Genomic DNA, 17,279 nt, shown 5'->3' with positions numbered 1-17,279 from the left:
AGCTACAGGGAGAGGCTGAACAGGCTGGGGCTGTTTTCCCTGGAGCATTGGAGGTTGAGGGGTGACCTTATAGAGGTTTACAAAATTATGAGGGGCATGGATAAGCTGAACAGCCAAAGTCTTTTCCCTGGGGTCGGGGAGTCCAGAACTAGAGGGCATAGGTTTAGGGTGAAAGGGGAAAGATATAAAAGAGACCTAAAGGGGCAAGTTTTTACGCAGAGGGTGGTACGTGTATGGAATGAGCTGCCAGAGGATGTGAAGGAGGCCGGTACAATTGCAACATTTAAGAGGCATTTGGATGGGTATATGAATAGGAAGGGTTTGGAGGGATATGGGCCGGGTGCTGGCAGGTAGGACTAGATTGGTTTGGGATATCTGGTCGGTGTGGACGGGTTGGACCGAAGGGTCTGTTTCCATGCTGTACATCTCTATGACTCGATATGTAAGATTGTTTGAATTGTATTGTTTCATGCCTATCTTTAAAAATTGCAAACCAGTTCAGACCGGAAAGCTGAAATTATTCAATCCTCTTTGCTGACATTTTTATTTTGTGTATGGTTAGATATTTTTGTAGTTTTGAACATCGTTCTTCAAATATGTTTCTGTCATAGGGCAATGATGGACTTTGTTGGAAAGATTTACTTCGACTAAAAAGTCCTCATAAACTCCTATATGCCCTAGAAATTATTGAGGCTTTGGGAAAACCTAACAGGAGAATAAGAAGAGCATCAACGGTAATTGATAAATTTGTTTACTTCATTTAATTCTTATTTTGGAAATATGTGACAAGAGTTATGACTAAGAAAATTTAGTTTTACATGGTACCGAAAGTGATTTATATTAAATAAAATCTGTAAAATGCCATAGCTGGTCAGTGTTATGAAACTTCTCTTCATAAATACTGCCTTTTCTGTTCAGTGTTTTACAGTATTTTATTTTAATTTCAGATTTCTGTCTTCTGAAGCACATTGTGTATTTTTCACTGAGTTATACTTGGTTATCTTGATCTTTTACTGGTGACATTTCTTTTGCATGTTTAATTTTTTTTGTCGATGTACAAATGTTTGCTATGGTGAAGGTTTTCAGTTATGGGAAGTAAGACTTTTTTAAATGCCAGCTTGCTTCACCAAACCAAATCTGTCAACCACCAGAGTATCTACCACTGTGTTGGCACACCTCATTTTATATAATCTTGATAAAACTCTTGTCCTGGATACTGATTATGTGGATCAACAAAAAAACACTTGCATCTGTGAAATGCCTGGAATATAAGAAGAAATGTGCCTTGTATGTGTCAAATGTGGAATTGAAAAGGTACTGTTTTAATCCATCTATTCACTTCATAGCCAAATGTATCTCAATTTCAGTCTGAATACACTCAGTAAAGCGCATCTCCATAGCTCATTTGAGAGAATTCAAAAGATTTAAGAACATAAGAAATAGGAGCAGGAGTCGGCCATCTCACCCATCGAACCTTTTCCACCATTCAGTAAAATCATGACTGATCTTTTTGTGGACTCAGCTCCATTTACCCGCTTGCTCCAAGTAACCCTTCATTCCTTTACTGTTCAAAAATCTGTCTTTGCCTTAAAAACATTCAACGAGGTGGCTTCAACTACTTCAGTGGGCAGGGAATTCCACAGATTCACAACCATTTGGATGAAGAAGTTCCTGCTCAGCTCAGACCTAAATCTGCTCCCCCTTTATTTTGAGGCTATGTCCCCTTGTTCCAGTTTCACCTGCCCGTAGAAACAGCCATTCCATCTGTTTCCTTCATAATTTTTTGCGTTTCTATAAGATTCCCACCTCATCCTTCTAAATTCCAGTGAGTACAGTCCCGGTCTACTTAATCTGTCCTCATAAAGCATCTTTCTCAATTCTGGAATCAACCTAATTTGCGACCTCTGCACCCTTCTGGTGCTAGTACATGCTTACTTGAGAGAGGAGACCAAAACTGTATACCACACTCCAGGTGTGGCCTCACCCGCATCCTATACAGCTGCAGCATAACCTCACTATTTTTAACGTCCATTCCCCTAGCAATGACGGACAATATTCCAATTGCTGTCCTAATTACCTGCTGTACTTGGAAACCAACATTTTGTGATTCCTGCACAAGGACACCCAAGTCCTTCTGCACAGCAGCATGCTGCAATTTTTCACCATTTAAATAATCGTCCATTTTGCTGTTATTCCTACCAAAATTGATGACCTCACATTTACCAACATCTACCAATCCCTTGCCCACTCACTTAACCTATCTATATTACTTTGCTGTCACACTCATTTTAGTGTCATCTGCGAACACAATACTTCGTCCCCAAATCTAAATCGTTTATGTTAATTGCAAACGATTGGAGTCCCAACACTGATCCCTGAGGCGCACCACTAGCCAATGATCATCAACCAATAAAGATTAGATTAGATTAAATTACTTAGTGTGGAAACAGGCCCTTCGGCCCAGCAAGTCCACACCAACCCGCCAAAGTGCAACCCACCCGGACCCATTCCCCTACATTTACCCCTTCACCTAATTCTACAAACAATTTAGCATGGCCAATTTGCCTAACCTACACATTTTTGGATTGTGGGAGGAAACCGGAGCACCCGGAGGAAACCCACGCAGACACTGGGGAGAATGTGCAAACTCCGCACAGAGAGTCGCCTGAGATGGGAATTGAACCCAGGTCTCTGGCGCTGTGAGGTAGCAGTGCTAACCACTGAGCCACTGTGCCGCCCACAAAAACACCCATTTATCCCCACTCTTTGCTTTCTGTTAGTTAACCAATTTTCTATCCATGCAAGCACATTAACCATACTGCCGTGCACCTTTATCTTATGCAACAGCCTTTTGTGTGGCACCTTTGTTGAATGCCTTCTGGAAATCCAAAGTGCTCCATCCACCGGTTCCCCATTGTCCACCGTGAGCATAATTTCCTCAAATAATTCCAGTAAATTAGTGAAATATGACCTGCCTTTCATGAACCAATGCTGTGCCTGTTCAATGGGGCAGTTTCTATCCAGATGTCTTACTATTTCTTCTGATTATAGATTCAACAACTTCTGCTCAGGGGCCTATAGTTACCTGCCTTTTGTTCTACGTCCTTTCGTAAACAATGACATCACATTTGTTGTTTTCCGATCGACCAGACCTGCCCTGCAGTCTGCCTAATTTTGGTACCTTACCAGGAGTGTATCTGCTCGTTCCCCTCTCATTTCTATTCGTACCCTGGGATGCATTCCATCAAGGCCAGGAGACCTGCTGCCTTTAGCTCCACTAGCTTGCCCAATGATACCTTTTTAGTGATGGTAATACTTTCTAGGTCCTCACCTGCCATAGCCTCTTTGTCATCAATTATTGGCATGTTACACTTCCACTGTGAAGACGGACACACAATGTTTGTTTTAATACCTTGGCCAATGCCTTATTTCCCAGTTTAAATCCCCTTTCTCATCCTCTAAGGGATCAATGTTTACCTTAGCCACTTTTTTCATTTTATGTATTTATAGAAACTTTTGCTATCTGTTTTTATATTCTAAGCTCTCATAATCCATTTTACTTTTCTTTATAGCTTTTTTCTGTGGCTTTCTGTTGACCTTTAAATATTTCCCAATCCCCTAGTTTCCCCCTAATCTCTGCCAGTTTGTATGCATTTGCTTTTCAGTTTGATACCCTTCTTTATTTTCTTCGTTATCCATGACTGATTTTCCTTTTCCCTACAATTCTTCCCTCTCACTAGTATATACTTTTGCTGAGCACTGTGAAAAATCACTTTGAAAGTCCTCCGCTGTTCCTCAATTGTCCCACCATATGATCTTTTTACTCCCAGTCTACCATAGCCAACTCCTCCCTTAGTTGTTTCCTTTGTTTAAGCACAAGACACTGGTACTTGATCTTCTCACCATCCATCAATATTTTAAATTCAGTCACACTGTGATTGCTCCTACTGAGAGGATCCGTAATCATGAGATCATTACTTATTCCTGTCTCATTACACAGGACCCGATCAAGGATAGCATGCTCCCATTGTAGGTTCCATTGCATACTGTTTGAGGAAACCATTGCCGATACACTCTATAAACAACTCCTTATGGCTGCCTTGACCAACTTGGTTTGACCAATCAATGTGTAGATTAAAATCCCCCATGATAATTGTCGTACCATTTCTACATGCATTGATTGATTATTTCTTTGTTTATTGCCCACCCCACCAAAATGATGCTATTTGGTGGCCTATAGACGACATCTATCATTGACTTGTCACCTTACTATTTCTAATTATACCCACATTTGATTCAACCTTTTTCTCTATATCATCTCTCGCTACCACTATTAAATATTAGAGCAACACTACCTCCCTATCCTTCCTGTCTGTTCTTCCACATAGTCTGATGCCCCTGGATATTTAACTCCGAGTTGTAACTGCACTGCAGCCATGTCTCTGTAATGGCCAACAAATCAGACCCATTTGCAATGATTTGTGCTATCAAATGGTTTGGATGCTGTGAACATTCAGGTAAAATGCTGTTATGCTAGTTTTGATACCTTTTTTTATTGTATCCTAACACCTCTGTTTTCAAACATTCTCACTTCTTCTGCCATGGTATGGTTTCCAGTCATCTTCGTGCTACACTGCACAGCTGCTTCCTGATTTTTATTTACTGGCTTGATTCGCTTTTTCCTTAAGCACTCACGCACTCTAGCTAACTCATATCTTCCCCTTAGATTCCGATCCTCCTGCCAAACTAGTTTCAAGTCCATCCCATAGTGCTAGCAAAACTATCTGCAAGAATATTGGTCCCGTTACTATTTGGGTGAAGACCATCACTCTTGAACAGGTTCCACCTTCCCCAGAAACTGTCCCAGTTATTTAGAAATCTAAAGCTCTCCCTTCCCAGTCATTTATTAAATTGTCCAATTGCCAATTCTTAGCCTCACTAATGCATGGCAGAGGTAATAATCTGGAGATTGAAAGCCAGGAACTCAAAGGTAACAATCTGGCTCTTAACTCCCTAAACCTTCAGGATTTCATCCCTCTTCTTATGTATATTGTTGGTACCAAAGTGTACCACAACTAGTAGCTCGTTCTCTCTTCCCCCAAATGCCTTGCAGCTACTCATTAAACTTCAGAGACCCTTGCACCCAAGAGGCACCACACTATCCTGTTGTCATTAGAGTGGCTGCAGAAGCACCTCTGCTTCCCTGAGGATTTAGTCTCCTATCACTGCAGCTCCTAACTGCCTTTTTCTGTCCCCTCTGTGCAGCTGAGCAACTCGCAGTGCTGTGGGTTTTGCTTTGGCTTCAATTCCCTGAACATTATCACCATCGCTAGAACTCAATACAGAGTACAAACTGGCTATTGGGATGGCCTTAAGGGACTACTACACTACTTGCCTCGTGTTATGATTGTATGCAATGGTCACCCATTCCCTATCCTCCTGCATCCTTTTATTCTGTGTGGTGACCACCACCTTTACATGCTATCAACTTAACTGTTATTCTTTTGGATGCTCCTCAGTGCCTCCAGACCTCGCTCATGCTCCATAGCCCAGCACCCGAGTTGGCAGTACTGACGGCACCACCTTATGTTGCTCATCGATGCAATCAGCATCCAAGAACTCCCACATGTTAGGGTGGAGCGTGCTGCTTGAACCCAAAAATTACCTACTTTTAAAAAAAAAATTATCACTAACACACAGTAACAGTTAACTGGTAGGTTATTTAATTAGAATAAAAAGTTAGAGTTATACTCGCCCCTCAAATAGCTAATCACTTTCTGGCTTGTCGATGACATCATTCTGGGATCTTGCCCTTCCTCTCATCAGAAGCTGTTTAGCCTTTTAGTGGTTCCTCAATCTCTGGCCTTCGACTGTTCCCAGCTCCAAGGAAATTTCCTGTATGACTAGATCTGAAAACCACACTGCGCTAGATTTCTAGCCCTTACCGGTTCCTGAGTCTCTGCCTTGTAACTGCTGTCAGCTCTGAGGAATGTCTTGTTGCAACTTTTTAAAAAAAGATTAATGTACATAATATAGAAGATAGGAGCCCCAAGTGCTGGATGTAACTGCCTCTTGAATACATTCAATATTTTGGCATCAACTGCTTCCTAAAATCCTGATCAGAATTTATTAGTCTCTGAGATCTCCATTTGTCTGAACTCCAGCAAAAACAATCCTAATCTAGTCAATCTCTCCTCATACGTGAGTCTCACCATCCCCAGAATCAACCTGGTAAACCTTTGCTGCATTCCCTTGAGAGCAAGACCATCCTTCCTCAGAAAAGTAGACCAAAACTGCATACAATATTTTAGATGTGGCCACACCAAGACCCTGTATAACTGCAACAGTACATCCCTGCCCCTGTACTCTAAACCTCTCCCAATGAAGGCCAATATACAATTTGCTACCCGCTGCACCTGCATGCCTACCTTCAGCGTCTGGTGCACAAGGACACCCAGGTCCTGCTGCACACTCCCCTCTCCCAATTTACAATCATTTCTGGTAGTTATCTGCTGCCTTCTTTTTGCCTCCACAGTGAAAAGCCTCACATTTATCATCTGCCATTGATTTACCCACTCGCCCAACCCGTTGAAGGATCTCTGCATCCATGTCATAGTATCATCTGCAAACTTTGAGATGTCACATTTTGTTCCCTTGTCCAAATCAATATTGTGAATAGCTGTGATCCTAGCACCGATCCCTGTGGCACCCCATTAGTTACTGCCTACCAATTTGATAGGACCTATCAATTCCTACTCTTTGTTTCCTCTCTGCTAACCAGTTTTCTATTCATCTCAGTACTCTTCCCCCAATCCCACGCACTTTATTTGTGCACAATAATCGCTGAGGTGTCACTATGTCAAAATCTTTCTGAAAGTCCAAATAGACCACATTGACTGCCCCCCCTTGTCAACTCTACTAATTACATCTTCACAGAATTCCAACAGATTTGTCAAACATGATTTCCCTACATAAATCCATGCCAAGTCTCTCTGATTCTGTCACTGCTTTCTAAATACTCCACAATAAAATCCTTGATAATGGATTCAAGAATTTTCCCCACTAGCGATTTTAGGCTTACCAGTCTATAATTCCCCGGTTTCTCTCTACTTTTATTTTAAATATTGGAGTAACATTAGCTGCAATCTGCAGAAACTCTCCTAAAGCCACTTCTTTAAGTACTTTAGGATGTAGATTATTAGACCCTGTGGTTTTATCCACCTTCAATCCCTTCAATTTTCCCAGCACTATTTCTCTACTAATACTGATCTCCCTCAGTGCTTCCCTCTCACTAAAGCTTGCATTCTTCAACATTTCTGGTATCTGATTTGTGTCCTCTTTTGTGAAGACAGAACCAAAGTATGTATTCAGTTGTTCAACTATTTCTTTGTCCCCTATTATAAATTCCCCCGTTTCTGTCTGCAGGGGGCCCTCATTTGTCTTCACTAATCTCATTCTCTTCATGTACCTATTGAAACTTTGTATCCGTCTTTATGTTCCGTGCAAGCTTACTTTTATAGTGTATTTTCCCCTTAAACAATCCCTTGGTCCTCCTTTGCTGAGTTCTAATTTGCTCCCAATCCTCAGACCTGTTACTTTTTTTATTGGCCAATCTGTATGCTTCTTCCTTGGATCGGATACAAACTCTAATTTTGTTTGTAACCCATGGATTGGCCTCTTACCCATTTTGCATTTGTGTCGGACAGGATTAAACAGTTGTTGCAGTTCCCCGATGTTCCTTGAATATTTGCCATTGCCTATCCACTGTTATTCCTTTTAAGTAACTCTCCCCAATCTATCAAGAGCAACTCATATCACACATCTTCATAGTTTCCTTTATTAAGATTCAGTACCTAGTCTCTAAAGCAACTATCTCACTCTCCAACTTGATAATAAATTCTATCACATTATGATCGCTCATCCCCAAGCAGTCTAACACAGCTAGATTGCCAATGATTTCATTCTCATTACACAGTACCCAGTCTAAGATGTCCTGCTCTCTAGTTGGTTCCTCCACCTATTGGTCAAGAAAACCATCCCATATACACTCCAAGAATACCATGTCTACGGCATTGTGACTAGTTTGATCTGCCCAAACCGTGTGCAGATTAAAATCATCCATGATCACCAATTATTCCCTTATCACATGCATCTCTAATTTCTTGTTCAATGCAATTCAAAACATCAGCACTGCAATTTGGGGGTTTATATATGACACTCACTAATGTCTTTTGCTCCTAGGTATTTCTCATCTCAACCCATACAGACTCCACATTGTCAGAGCTAATATTCTTTCTCACTATTGTGTTAATTTCCTTTTTAACAAGCAATGCCACTCCTCCATCTTTTCCTTTTTGCCTGTCCTTCCTAAATAGTGAATATTCTGGGACATTTAGTTCCCAATTCCTGGTCACCCTGCACCCACGTCTCTGTAATCCCAATTATATTGTACCTATTTGCATCTATCTGTGCGATTAGTTCATCCACTTTATTTCGAATACTTTGTTATAATTCCTTGGTGCATAAAGATATTCAGCTCTTCTGTTTCTCACCTTTTTTATTGTCTGGTAACTATCTACCACATCGCTAACCTGAACTCTTACCACCTCCTTTAATTTGGGTTTTCTAATATCTCCTATAACTGATCCCTCCTCCCCCATCTATTTAGATTAAAACCCTGTCTACAACCCTAGTTATGTGATTCACTAGGACTCTGGTCCCAGCACGACTAGATGAAGACCGACCCATCAGAACACGTCCCTTCTTCCTCAATGCTGGTGCCAATGCCCCATGAATTTAAACCCATTTCTCCCACACCAATCTTTAAGCCATGCTGTGCTGATTGACCCTGTGCTGATTAGCTTGTGGCTGAGATAGTAATCTAGAAATTATCATTTTTTTTGGTTCTGCTTTTTAATTTAACTCTGAGCTAACTCTCTTAGATAAAACCAGGGCAGAAGTTCTGCTATGTTGTTGGTAATTAAGTGGACCATGACCATTGGATCTTTACTCTCCCACTCCAAGTTCAGCCCAGGTGAGATATCCCAAACCCGAGCACCAGGTAGGAAACGCAACCTTTGGGACTTGCAATCCTGGTCACAGAACAGTGTCTATGTCCCTAAATATATTATTCCCAATTATAACAATATTTCTCTACTCTTCTCTCCAGCTTTCCCCCCCGCCCCCCCCCCCGAAACACTTGAATGGCTCCCTGCACCATGGTAGTCTGGTCAGTCGGCTCATCCTCCCTGCAGTCCACATGGAGCACGAGTCTTGAACCATTGGATATGAGGACTGAGACTCCTGTAACTCGACCTGCCTCACTCACAGCCAACCTCTTTCTTCCCCCCCCCGATCACTGGATGAATTTGAGTCTGTTAGTCTAAGGGGTGTAACGGTCTCCTGCAATAGAACGTCCAGATAACTCTTCCTCCTCTCAGGTATGTCGCAATGTTTGAAGCTCAGACTCCAGCTCATCGACTCTGAGCTGAAGTTCCTCAAGCAACCAGTATTTACTGTAGACATGGTCACTAGGAACCACAATGGGGTCCACGAGCTCCCACATCATGCAGGGCCAACACATCACCTGACCTTCCATCTTTTTTACAATTCAAAGCTAATTAAATAAAATTAACTGTTTTCGTATCTTTGCTTATTATCTCAATCTGAATACAAGTTATAACCAATAATTTAACAAGATTTAATTTAACAGATTCAAATTCTTCTAATCATCCTAGAACTCTAGTCTCTAAGACAGCCCTTGCAGCGAAGGCTGACTAATATCAGTTGTTTTTCTGATTGCTTGCTCTGCCCATGTGTCAACCTTGTGCTTAATGTAAAAAGGCATCCAATTCCCTTTGGATTTCAGTATTTACTCACTCATCTTTTCAGAACTAGTGGTTTTCCATTCTGTTTACCAAATTGGATAATTTCACATATCTAACATTATATTTCTTCTGGCAGACCCTTGACTAGTCACTTGATTGTGGAATATTCTTTCTCCCAGTGCTACCTCGATCCTCTCCCTTACCTCTATCTCCACTATTTCACTGACTATTAGTGCTGCTTTCTGCTGTCACCCCAAACTAGAAGATTTTGTCAAATTTGCTTGTGGTTTGCATCCATCCTGCCCTGTTTTATGTGGTCTGTCTGCAATGTTTCCCTTTCCTCCTTTTGCCTTCTTTATCTCAAGATGAGCTGTCAACCAATATCTTCTATAAGTTCGCTGTCTTGAAGGTGATGCTACCTCCTAATTCTCTATTTTTGTTTTGTGTGTCCTGTTAATTTGAATGCATTTGAATCTAAATTACTTTATAGAGCTTCTTTAAAAGGGACATTTGTGAGTGATTGACTTTATGCCTTCCTTGCTGTTTGTGACTCACTTTAATGTTCCCAGTGATGTGGGTAAAATCACCAGTCTTGAAGTTAGAATTGGGGTTCAATGACACAGTTTATTGCACAAGGAAATACTGGAGATCCGGGGAGAGAAAGACACCAACAGCACAGTCGTCAGCTGCGAGTCTTCTCTCGACCCGGAGCACATGTGAAGAAACTTTTATACATCTTGTGATACAATAGGTCAGTGATGAGATTATGTAACATAGTCTGTTTCTGGCAATCATTGCAGAATCGTTGATAGTTTCGATACAGTCTTTGTCAGTTCCAGCGCAGCTTTTGTTAATTTCCGCGTGGTCTTTGTCAGTTTCAGTGTAGACATTATCAGTTTCGATGTCTGCATGGAAATCCATTGCTGTAGTAATGGACGCTAATTGCTCTTCCTGAGAAGGGCGATTACTGCAGCCCTGGCTATTAGAATTTTGTATTGAGTCTGTATCAAGCTGTGAGCATTTCTATAAGAGGTGTTAGCTGGATCCAGACACTTCGGCGGGCAGTGTTCATCACTCATGTATATTCTCTCCCCACCCGCCTTAAACTAATCAACTGGGTTGTGAGTGCATTGTGCTGGCATTCTGGTGGCCCAAGGCAGTGTCTGTATCTGCCCTGTTGTTTCTCTCCATATTGTGATCCGACTGCCTTCTTGTGTGTCAAGTTGGCCAACTCATGGCTCAGCAACCATCTTGTGTGTCCGTGTGCCTAGTATCACCCTGCCCAGTGCCATCTCCCTCTTCACCATTTTTCACATTCATTGCATTAACCCTTTGCTGTTTCTGGCAGCTGCTGAAAGACAATGGCAGCAGCAAATTCCAACTCCTACCACCACCACCAATCCACCCACTTCAGTGTACTGGAAGAGTCAGTTCCTTCATGGTATCCTTGTTCATCCATAACCTCGCCCAACATCTGCGCATTAAACTTCAGTCCTTTCATCTGCTCCTTTCCCTGGGTCTGGGTCTCCAAGCATACCATGTGAAAAAGCAATTTACTTTTAATCTATTCTCAATGCAGGGAGACCAAGTGCAAATTGGATGATTTCTTTTGAGCTTTTACATTCAATTCACAAATGTAATTTTGAGTCTCTGGAGGCTTATATTTTAATTCTCCACTGCCTTTGAATCGAGCATTCTATCCTTGACCTCCTTGATGCAATGAATTTCTATGACATCAATGATTCTCGCCTTCTGGATTCAACGTCAAGTTTGTCAACTGCGCATCCTGACTGCTGCTTCCATTTTTTAAAAAAGATTCTGGTTATTTAACCCCGTCTACTTTCTGCCTTATCATAGGTTTTTCCTTTTGTCCTTTTCTTCCTCGACCACTGCTGTCCTTTCTCTTGATGCTAGTTTAAAATTTTCTGTCATTTTGAATGACAGCAAATCACTTCCCTGAAAGCCTAACTCTAATTTTCACTACAGTCTGAACTGTGATTTTTTTGTTTATTTTCAAGTCATTATTCTATCCAATCCTTTTCCTTTTATTGTTAAGCACTGTGCAGTTCACTGTCCATAAGCACCATTTAATCGAAATACAGAAAATTAAGTAATTTCCAATCAAATTAAATGCTACTTTTCATTGCGCTGGTTAATTTTTACTATTTGCTTGTTGTAAATGACAAAAAACACTAACAGATTTTCTACAGAACAAACAGAAACCAAAATTGCTGGAAAAACTCAGCAACTTAAATGAAAGCTAATTCTGCTTTCTCTCCACATGCTGCCAGACCTGCTGAGTTCTTCTCGCAATTTTTGGTTTTTATTTCTCATTTCCAACATTAGCAGTTCTTTGTTTTTTTTTAACTATACAGACCAAATTGTAATCTTGGCTATATTTTGTAGTGAAAAGAGTTAAAAGGTTTTTTGGTTGCTGTCTTGTGATTATTGAATTACTGCAATTGATTATAACTCTGATTTTATTTCAGGGTAGCTACAGTGATCTATATCCTGACTCAGATGACTCAAGTGAAGATCAGATAGAAAACAGTAAAAATTCTTGGAGTTGCAAGGTTTGTTTCACATTTTTGTTAAAACTGCATGAATATAACATCATGATGTCAGCCCAGTTTGTTTGGAGGTGGAACAGGACATCAGCAAACCGTACTTGTGACTGAATCTAGAGCCTAGACTCCCAACAAAAGCAGGATGATTTCTCCTGAAAAATGCTGAGAAAAAAGACACATTCTTCAGCAAAAGTTCCTAATTCATATATTGGATACTGACCTGAAATTTCCTTTTCCTCCTTCAAAAGCCAATGATCCTCTGCACACTTCCAGTATGTTCTATATTTCTTAATACAGGAAAGTGGAATTATATTTAAGTGCTATTTCCCTGTCTGTTTATCTGATGTCACAAAGTTATTCTTCAGTGCTTGAGGTGTATGCCCCATCTTCAGCGAGTATTAAACTATTAATTTTGTGTTTGATACCCACAAAATTTGATGCATTTTAATAACCTGGATGTTTTACCATCAAGACTTCACTTAAATAAGAATAAGTGATCTTTAATATTTTATAAGCTCTCTTGCACAGTAATAATTTTCAATAATAGAATTGTAGAATCCCTGCAGTGCAGAGGCAGGCCATGCGGTCAATCAAGTTTGCATGGATCCTCCAAAGAGCATCAAAACCACCCTTCGACCCTCACCCCCATCCCTGTCCCTGGAGTCTTGCATTTCATATAGCTGGTTCACCTAACCTAAACGTATCCGGCAAATTAGCATGTCCAGTCCACCTAACCTGGACGTTTTTGGACTGTGGGAGGAAATCATACAATAGAGTCATACAGTGAGGGAACAGACCCTTCAGGGAGAAAGTGAGGTCTGCAGATGCTGGAGATCAGAGATGGAAATGTGTTGCTGGAAAAGCGCAGCAGGTCAGGCAGCATCTAGGGAACAGGAGAATCGACGTTTCTGGCATTAGCCCTTCTTCAGGAAATTCCTGAAGAAGGGCTAATGCCCGAAACGTCGATTCTCCTGTTCCCTAGATGCTGCCTGACCTGCTGCGCTTTTCCAGCAACACATTTCCATAACAGACCCTTCAGTCCAACCAATACATGCCGAACATAATCCCAAACTAAACTAGTTCCACCTGTCTGTTCCTGGCCCATATCTCTCCAAACCTTTCTGCTCCTGGCCCATATCTCTCCAAACCTTTCTTATTCATGTATTCATCCAAATGTCTTTTAAACTTTGTAATTATACCCTCACCGGGAGGAAACCCACACGGCCGCAGGGAGAATGTGCAAATTCCACACACCCAGTGACCCAAGAGTGGAATTGAACCTGACTTCCTGGAGCTGTGAGGCAACAGTGCTAATTTCTTTCTCTGTTAATATTTATTTAACTTCTTTATAACTCCTTCAGATCTTCAATATGGCTCATATTCTTGCCATTTGAAGTATACTTGCAATATCTTTTTAACTAAGTTACAGTACAAAAAGTGTATGAATCTTACTTGTATTTGCTGTCTTTTTATCCATTTAATCTTTTTAGCACTATTCCCTCTGTAGCTTCTATTTTGCCTTAATGATTTACTGCCTCATATTTTAGCACCTGCCAATTTGCTCTAGTCCTGTAATCTAATCACTGAAGTAAAGGTCAAGTTACCAACTCCTAGAGTTCATAGAACTGCTGTCTCATTTCACAGAGACATTAGTGATGGTGAGTTTTGTCAAGCAAAGGGCGAAGTTGAGAAAGTAGGACCTTCATGTTGACCTCAGCTGCTTATGAGAAGTTTGTGCTGCCCCTGTAACACGGTTGTGATTCTGTGCCTGTCGGTTGTGTGATGTTAAAACCATTTTACTTGAGGAGCAGAAAATAAATCGGGTCTGAAGATGTGAAAATTTTTAAGATGCTGCACATGGCAACAGAATACCAAATCCACCTTGACTCTGTGGCAGATTTATTTTTCTAGAATCTGAACCAAACTGCTGCTGAAAGTACTACTCTTAATGGAGAAACTATTTGCGTATAGAATTACTATTATTTGAGGCTGAGGCGGATCTTCCTTAGTTCCAGCCAACTTTTCAAACTAGTATAATGTTTAAAGTTGATTAAGGCTATATAACCAGTGGGAAAGTAATCTGTTAGGTTAGGGTTAAGAAACAACAGAAATATCATTGCACTGCCCAGTATGTCCTACATGGAGGAATGTCTGATGTAAGAACATTCATATTTACAAACACAATTTCATACAAGGTTGCAGTTTTAAAGGTTGACATATGAACATTTCCTGTACTTCTGAATGACTTCTTTATATTGTCCGATTGTACATTGTGTTCTAACTTGCTTGCAAATCGACTTATGGTCTCCAGAACAGAATCTATTTGCAACCAGGGGGCTGCCTATAATGGTCATCCTGTAGTGAGAAAGATTTGGAGGAACAAATCTTCAGGGAAATTACAGAGAGGTGCATTTTCACAGAATAGTGGCGCTGGATTCTTTTAATTTTCTTAATGGAAACCGGAATAGTAATAGTGTGAAGGGTAGAGCTGCAGAAGTTTATCCAGAAGAACCTAACAGATGAGCATGTTTTTGGCCCAAAGAACTGGGTTGCTGGTTCTGATCAGTGAGTGGTGTGAAGAGGCTTAGGTGTCATAGAGTCATACAGTGCAGAAACAGACCCTTCGGTCCAACCTCTCCATGCCTATCACAATCCCGAACTAAACTAGTCCCACTTCCCTGCTCCTGGCCCATATCCTTCCAAACCTTTTCTGTTCATGTACTTACCCAAGTGTCTCTTAAGCATTGTAACTGTGCACACATCGACCACTTCCTCAGGAAGTTCATTCCACATGTGAACCACCCTGTGTGGAGAACATTTAGGGGAAGATGATCATTGGATTATGAAATTGAGGCTAGCTATGGAAAAGGATAAAGAGCGGCCTTAAGCAAAAAAAAATTGAAAGAGGGTCAACTGCAGTGTGGTGAGAGCAGATCTGATTCAATTGGAATCAAAGATCAGCATTCAGCACTGTAAAGAAACAATGGGCCAACTGGAAAAGCACTTCAAGTATATTCCTGTGAGGAGCAAAGGGAGGACAACCAAAGCCAGAGATCTGTGGATGACAAGATAGAAAGAGACTTTCGTAAAGCGTTTGATCAAGTACCACAGAACAGATTATTCAAGCAAGAGTCAGTGATAGTGTGGATACAAAACAGTTGAAACTTAAGTGTGAAGAGATGCAGAATGATTGTTCTTACTAAAATCTGTGAGGAAAGGCAATATAACATAAAGGTTGCGAATCTAAATCAGGTCTAAGAACCTGTAAGGCCCATGGGCTCTTGCACAAATTGTTGAAGGTAGCTGTGCAAGTCAGAAAAGTGATTAAAAGGCATAAGGGATTCTTAGGTTTATAAAGCAATTCATGTAGTACAAAAAGTTACAATGACTTTATGATGGCCTTAACTAGAATATTGAGTCCAGTTAGCAGAGGAATGTGAAGGCTTTAGAGAGGGTATATGATCACAGTTAGTACTGTATTTTGACTCTATCAACCTCCATCTTTTCTCTACAATCATTCACACTCCCTTTTGTTCTGTGACATCTGTGACTTCTAATCTCCCTCCACTTCTAATTTTCCCCTGACGTTCCCATCTGTTCTACTTGCTCTTTACATCTCGCTTCAGTTCTGAAGTAGAGTCATAAAAACAAATTACTGCGGATGTTGGAATCTGAAACCAAAAGAGAAAATGCTGGAAAATCTCAGCAGGTCTGGCAGCATCTGTAAGGAGAGAAAAATCTGATGTTTCGAGTCTAACTGACCCTTTGTCAAAGCTATAAAAAAAGGGAGAAATAGGGAGGTATTTATACTAGGCTGAGAGAAGGTGAGTCATGGCTCCAGAAACAAAGGTAGCAATAAAGAGGTGATAATGACAGGGAGATTAGGAGTTGTGAATGATAAAGGCTGAATTACGGAGCAGAATGAAAACAGAAGGGTCAAGATGGGATAATCATCTGAAGTTGTTGAATTCTGTCAATCAAAAGTTGGCGTGGTGGCAGAGCGGAAGAGTCTGACATCGCGCAGAGCCGTGGTAATAGGGTACTCCATAGTGAGAGGAACTGACTGGGGTTTTTGTGGCAGCAGGTGGTACTTAAGGATGGTGTGTTGCCTTCCTGGTGCCAGGGTTAAAGACACCACAGACAGAGTGCAGGAAATCCTCAAGGACGAAGGTGAAGAGCCAGAGGTGGTGGTACATGTCGGCACAAATGATGTCTGGAAGAAGAGGAGGAACTTACTACAGCGGGACTTCGGAGAACTAGGAAGAAGGCTGAAAAGCAGGACATCCAGGGTGGTTATCTCCGGTTTACTTCCAGTTCCTCGGGTTGGTGAGGCCAGAAACAGGGAGATAATGGACTTGAACGTGTGGCTGGGGAACTGGAGCAGGAAGCAAGGATTTAAATTCTTGGATCACTGGGTATGTTTTGTGGTAAGCATAAATTATACAAGAGAGACAGTTTGCATCTTAATAGGTTAGGGACCAGCATTCTGGCAGGCAGGTTTGCTACTGCACCACAGCTACGTTTAAACTAAGTAGCAGGAGGGAGGGGACAAACTGAATGTTTAAGAAGGAAATTGAAGGGAAAGTTAGGACAAGGGTAGTCAAGAAAGACGACTATCAATGAAGCAGCAAACTCAAAAAGGGATCATGCTGTAAGGTTGAATGAAATAGGAGTTGATGGGAAGGGTGAGGGCAGTAACAAATTAAAAATACTATATATGAATGCACAAAGCATTATAAATAAGATGGATGAGCTTGAGGCTCTTTTGGAAATTGGCAGATACGATATTGTGGGGATAACTGAGACGTGGCTTCAAGTGGACAGGGCCTGGGAAATGAATATTCAAGGCTACACGTGCTATTGTAAGGACAGACTGACGGGCAGA

At 41.1% G+C, this 17,279-nt stretch overlaps 1 protein-coding gene across 5 annotated transcripts in view; it reads left to right on the top strand.

Moving 5' to 3' along the window:
• usp34 (ubiquitin specific peptidase 34) overlaps positions 1–17,279 on the top strand; it is a 371,687-nt gene that overhangs the window by 168,484 nt on the left and 185,924 nt on the right. For all 5 annotated transcript variants that reach the window (XM_043696074.1, XM_043696076.1, XM_043696075.1 and 2 more), the window contains 2 exons: positions 612–734; positions 12,317–12,400. In XM_043696074.1, the coding sequence (XP_043552009.1) occupies positions 612–734; positions 12,317–12,400 (207 nt within the window). The remainder of the gene's footprint in view (positions 1–611; positions 735–12,316; positions 12,401–17,279) is intronic.

Source organism: Chiloscyllium plagiosum, chromosome 9 (genome assembly GCF_004010195.1).
Source record: "Chiloscyllium plagiosum isolate BGI_BamShark_2017 chromosome 9, ASM401019v2, whole genome shotgun sequence".
NCBI classification, from domain to species: domain Eukaryota; kingdom Metazoa; phylum Chordata; class Chondrichthyes; order Orectolobiformes; family Hemiscylliidae; genus Chiloscyllium; species Chiloscyllium plagiosum.
Note: the sequence above shows the minus strand (reverse complement) of the source record. Positions and strands in the feature narration are given on the sequence as shown.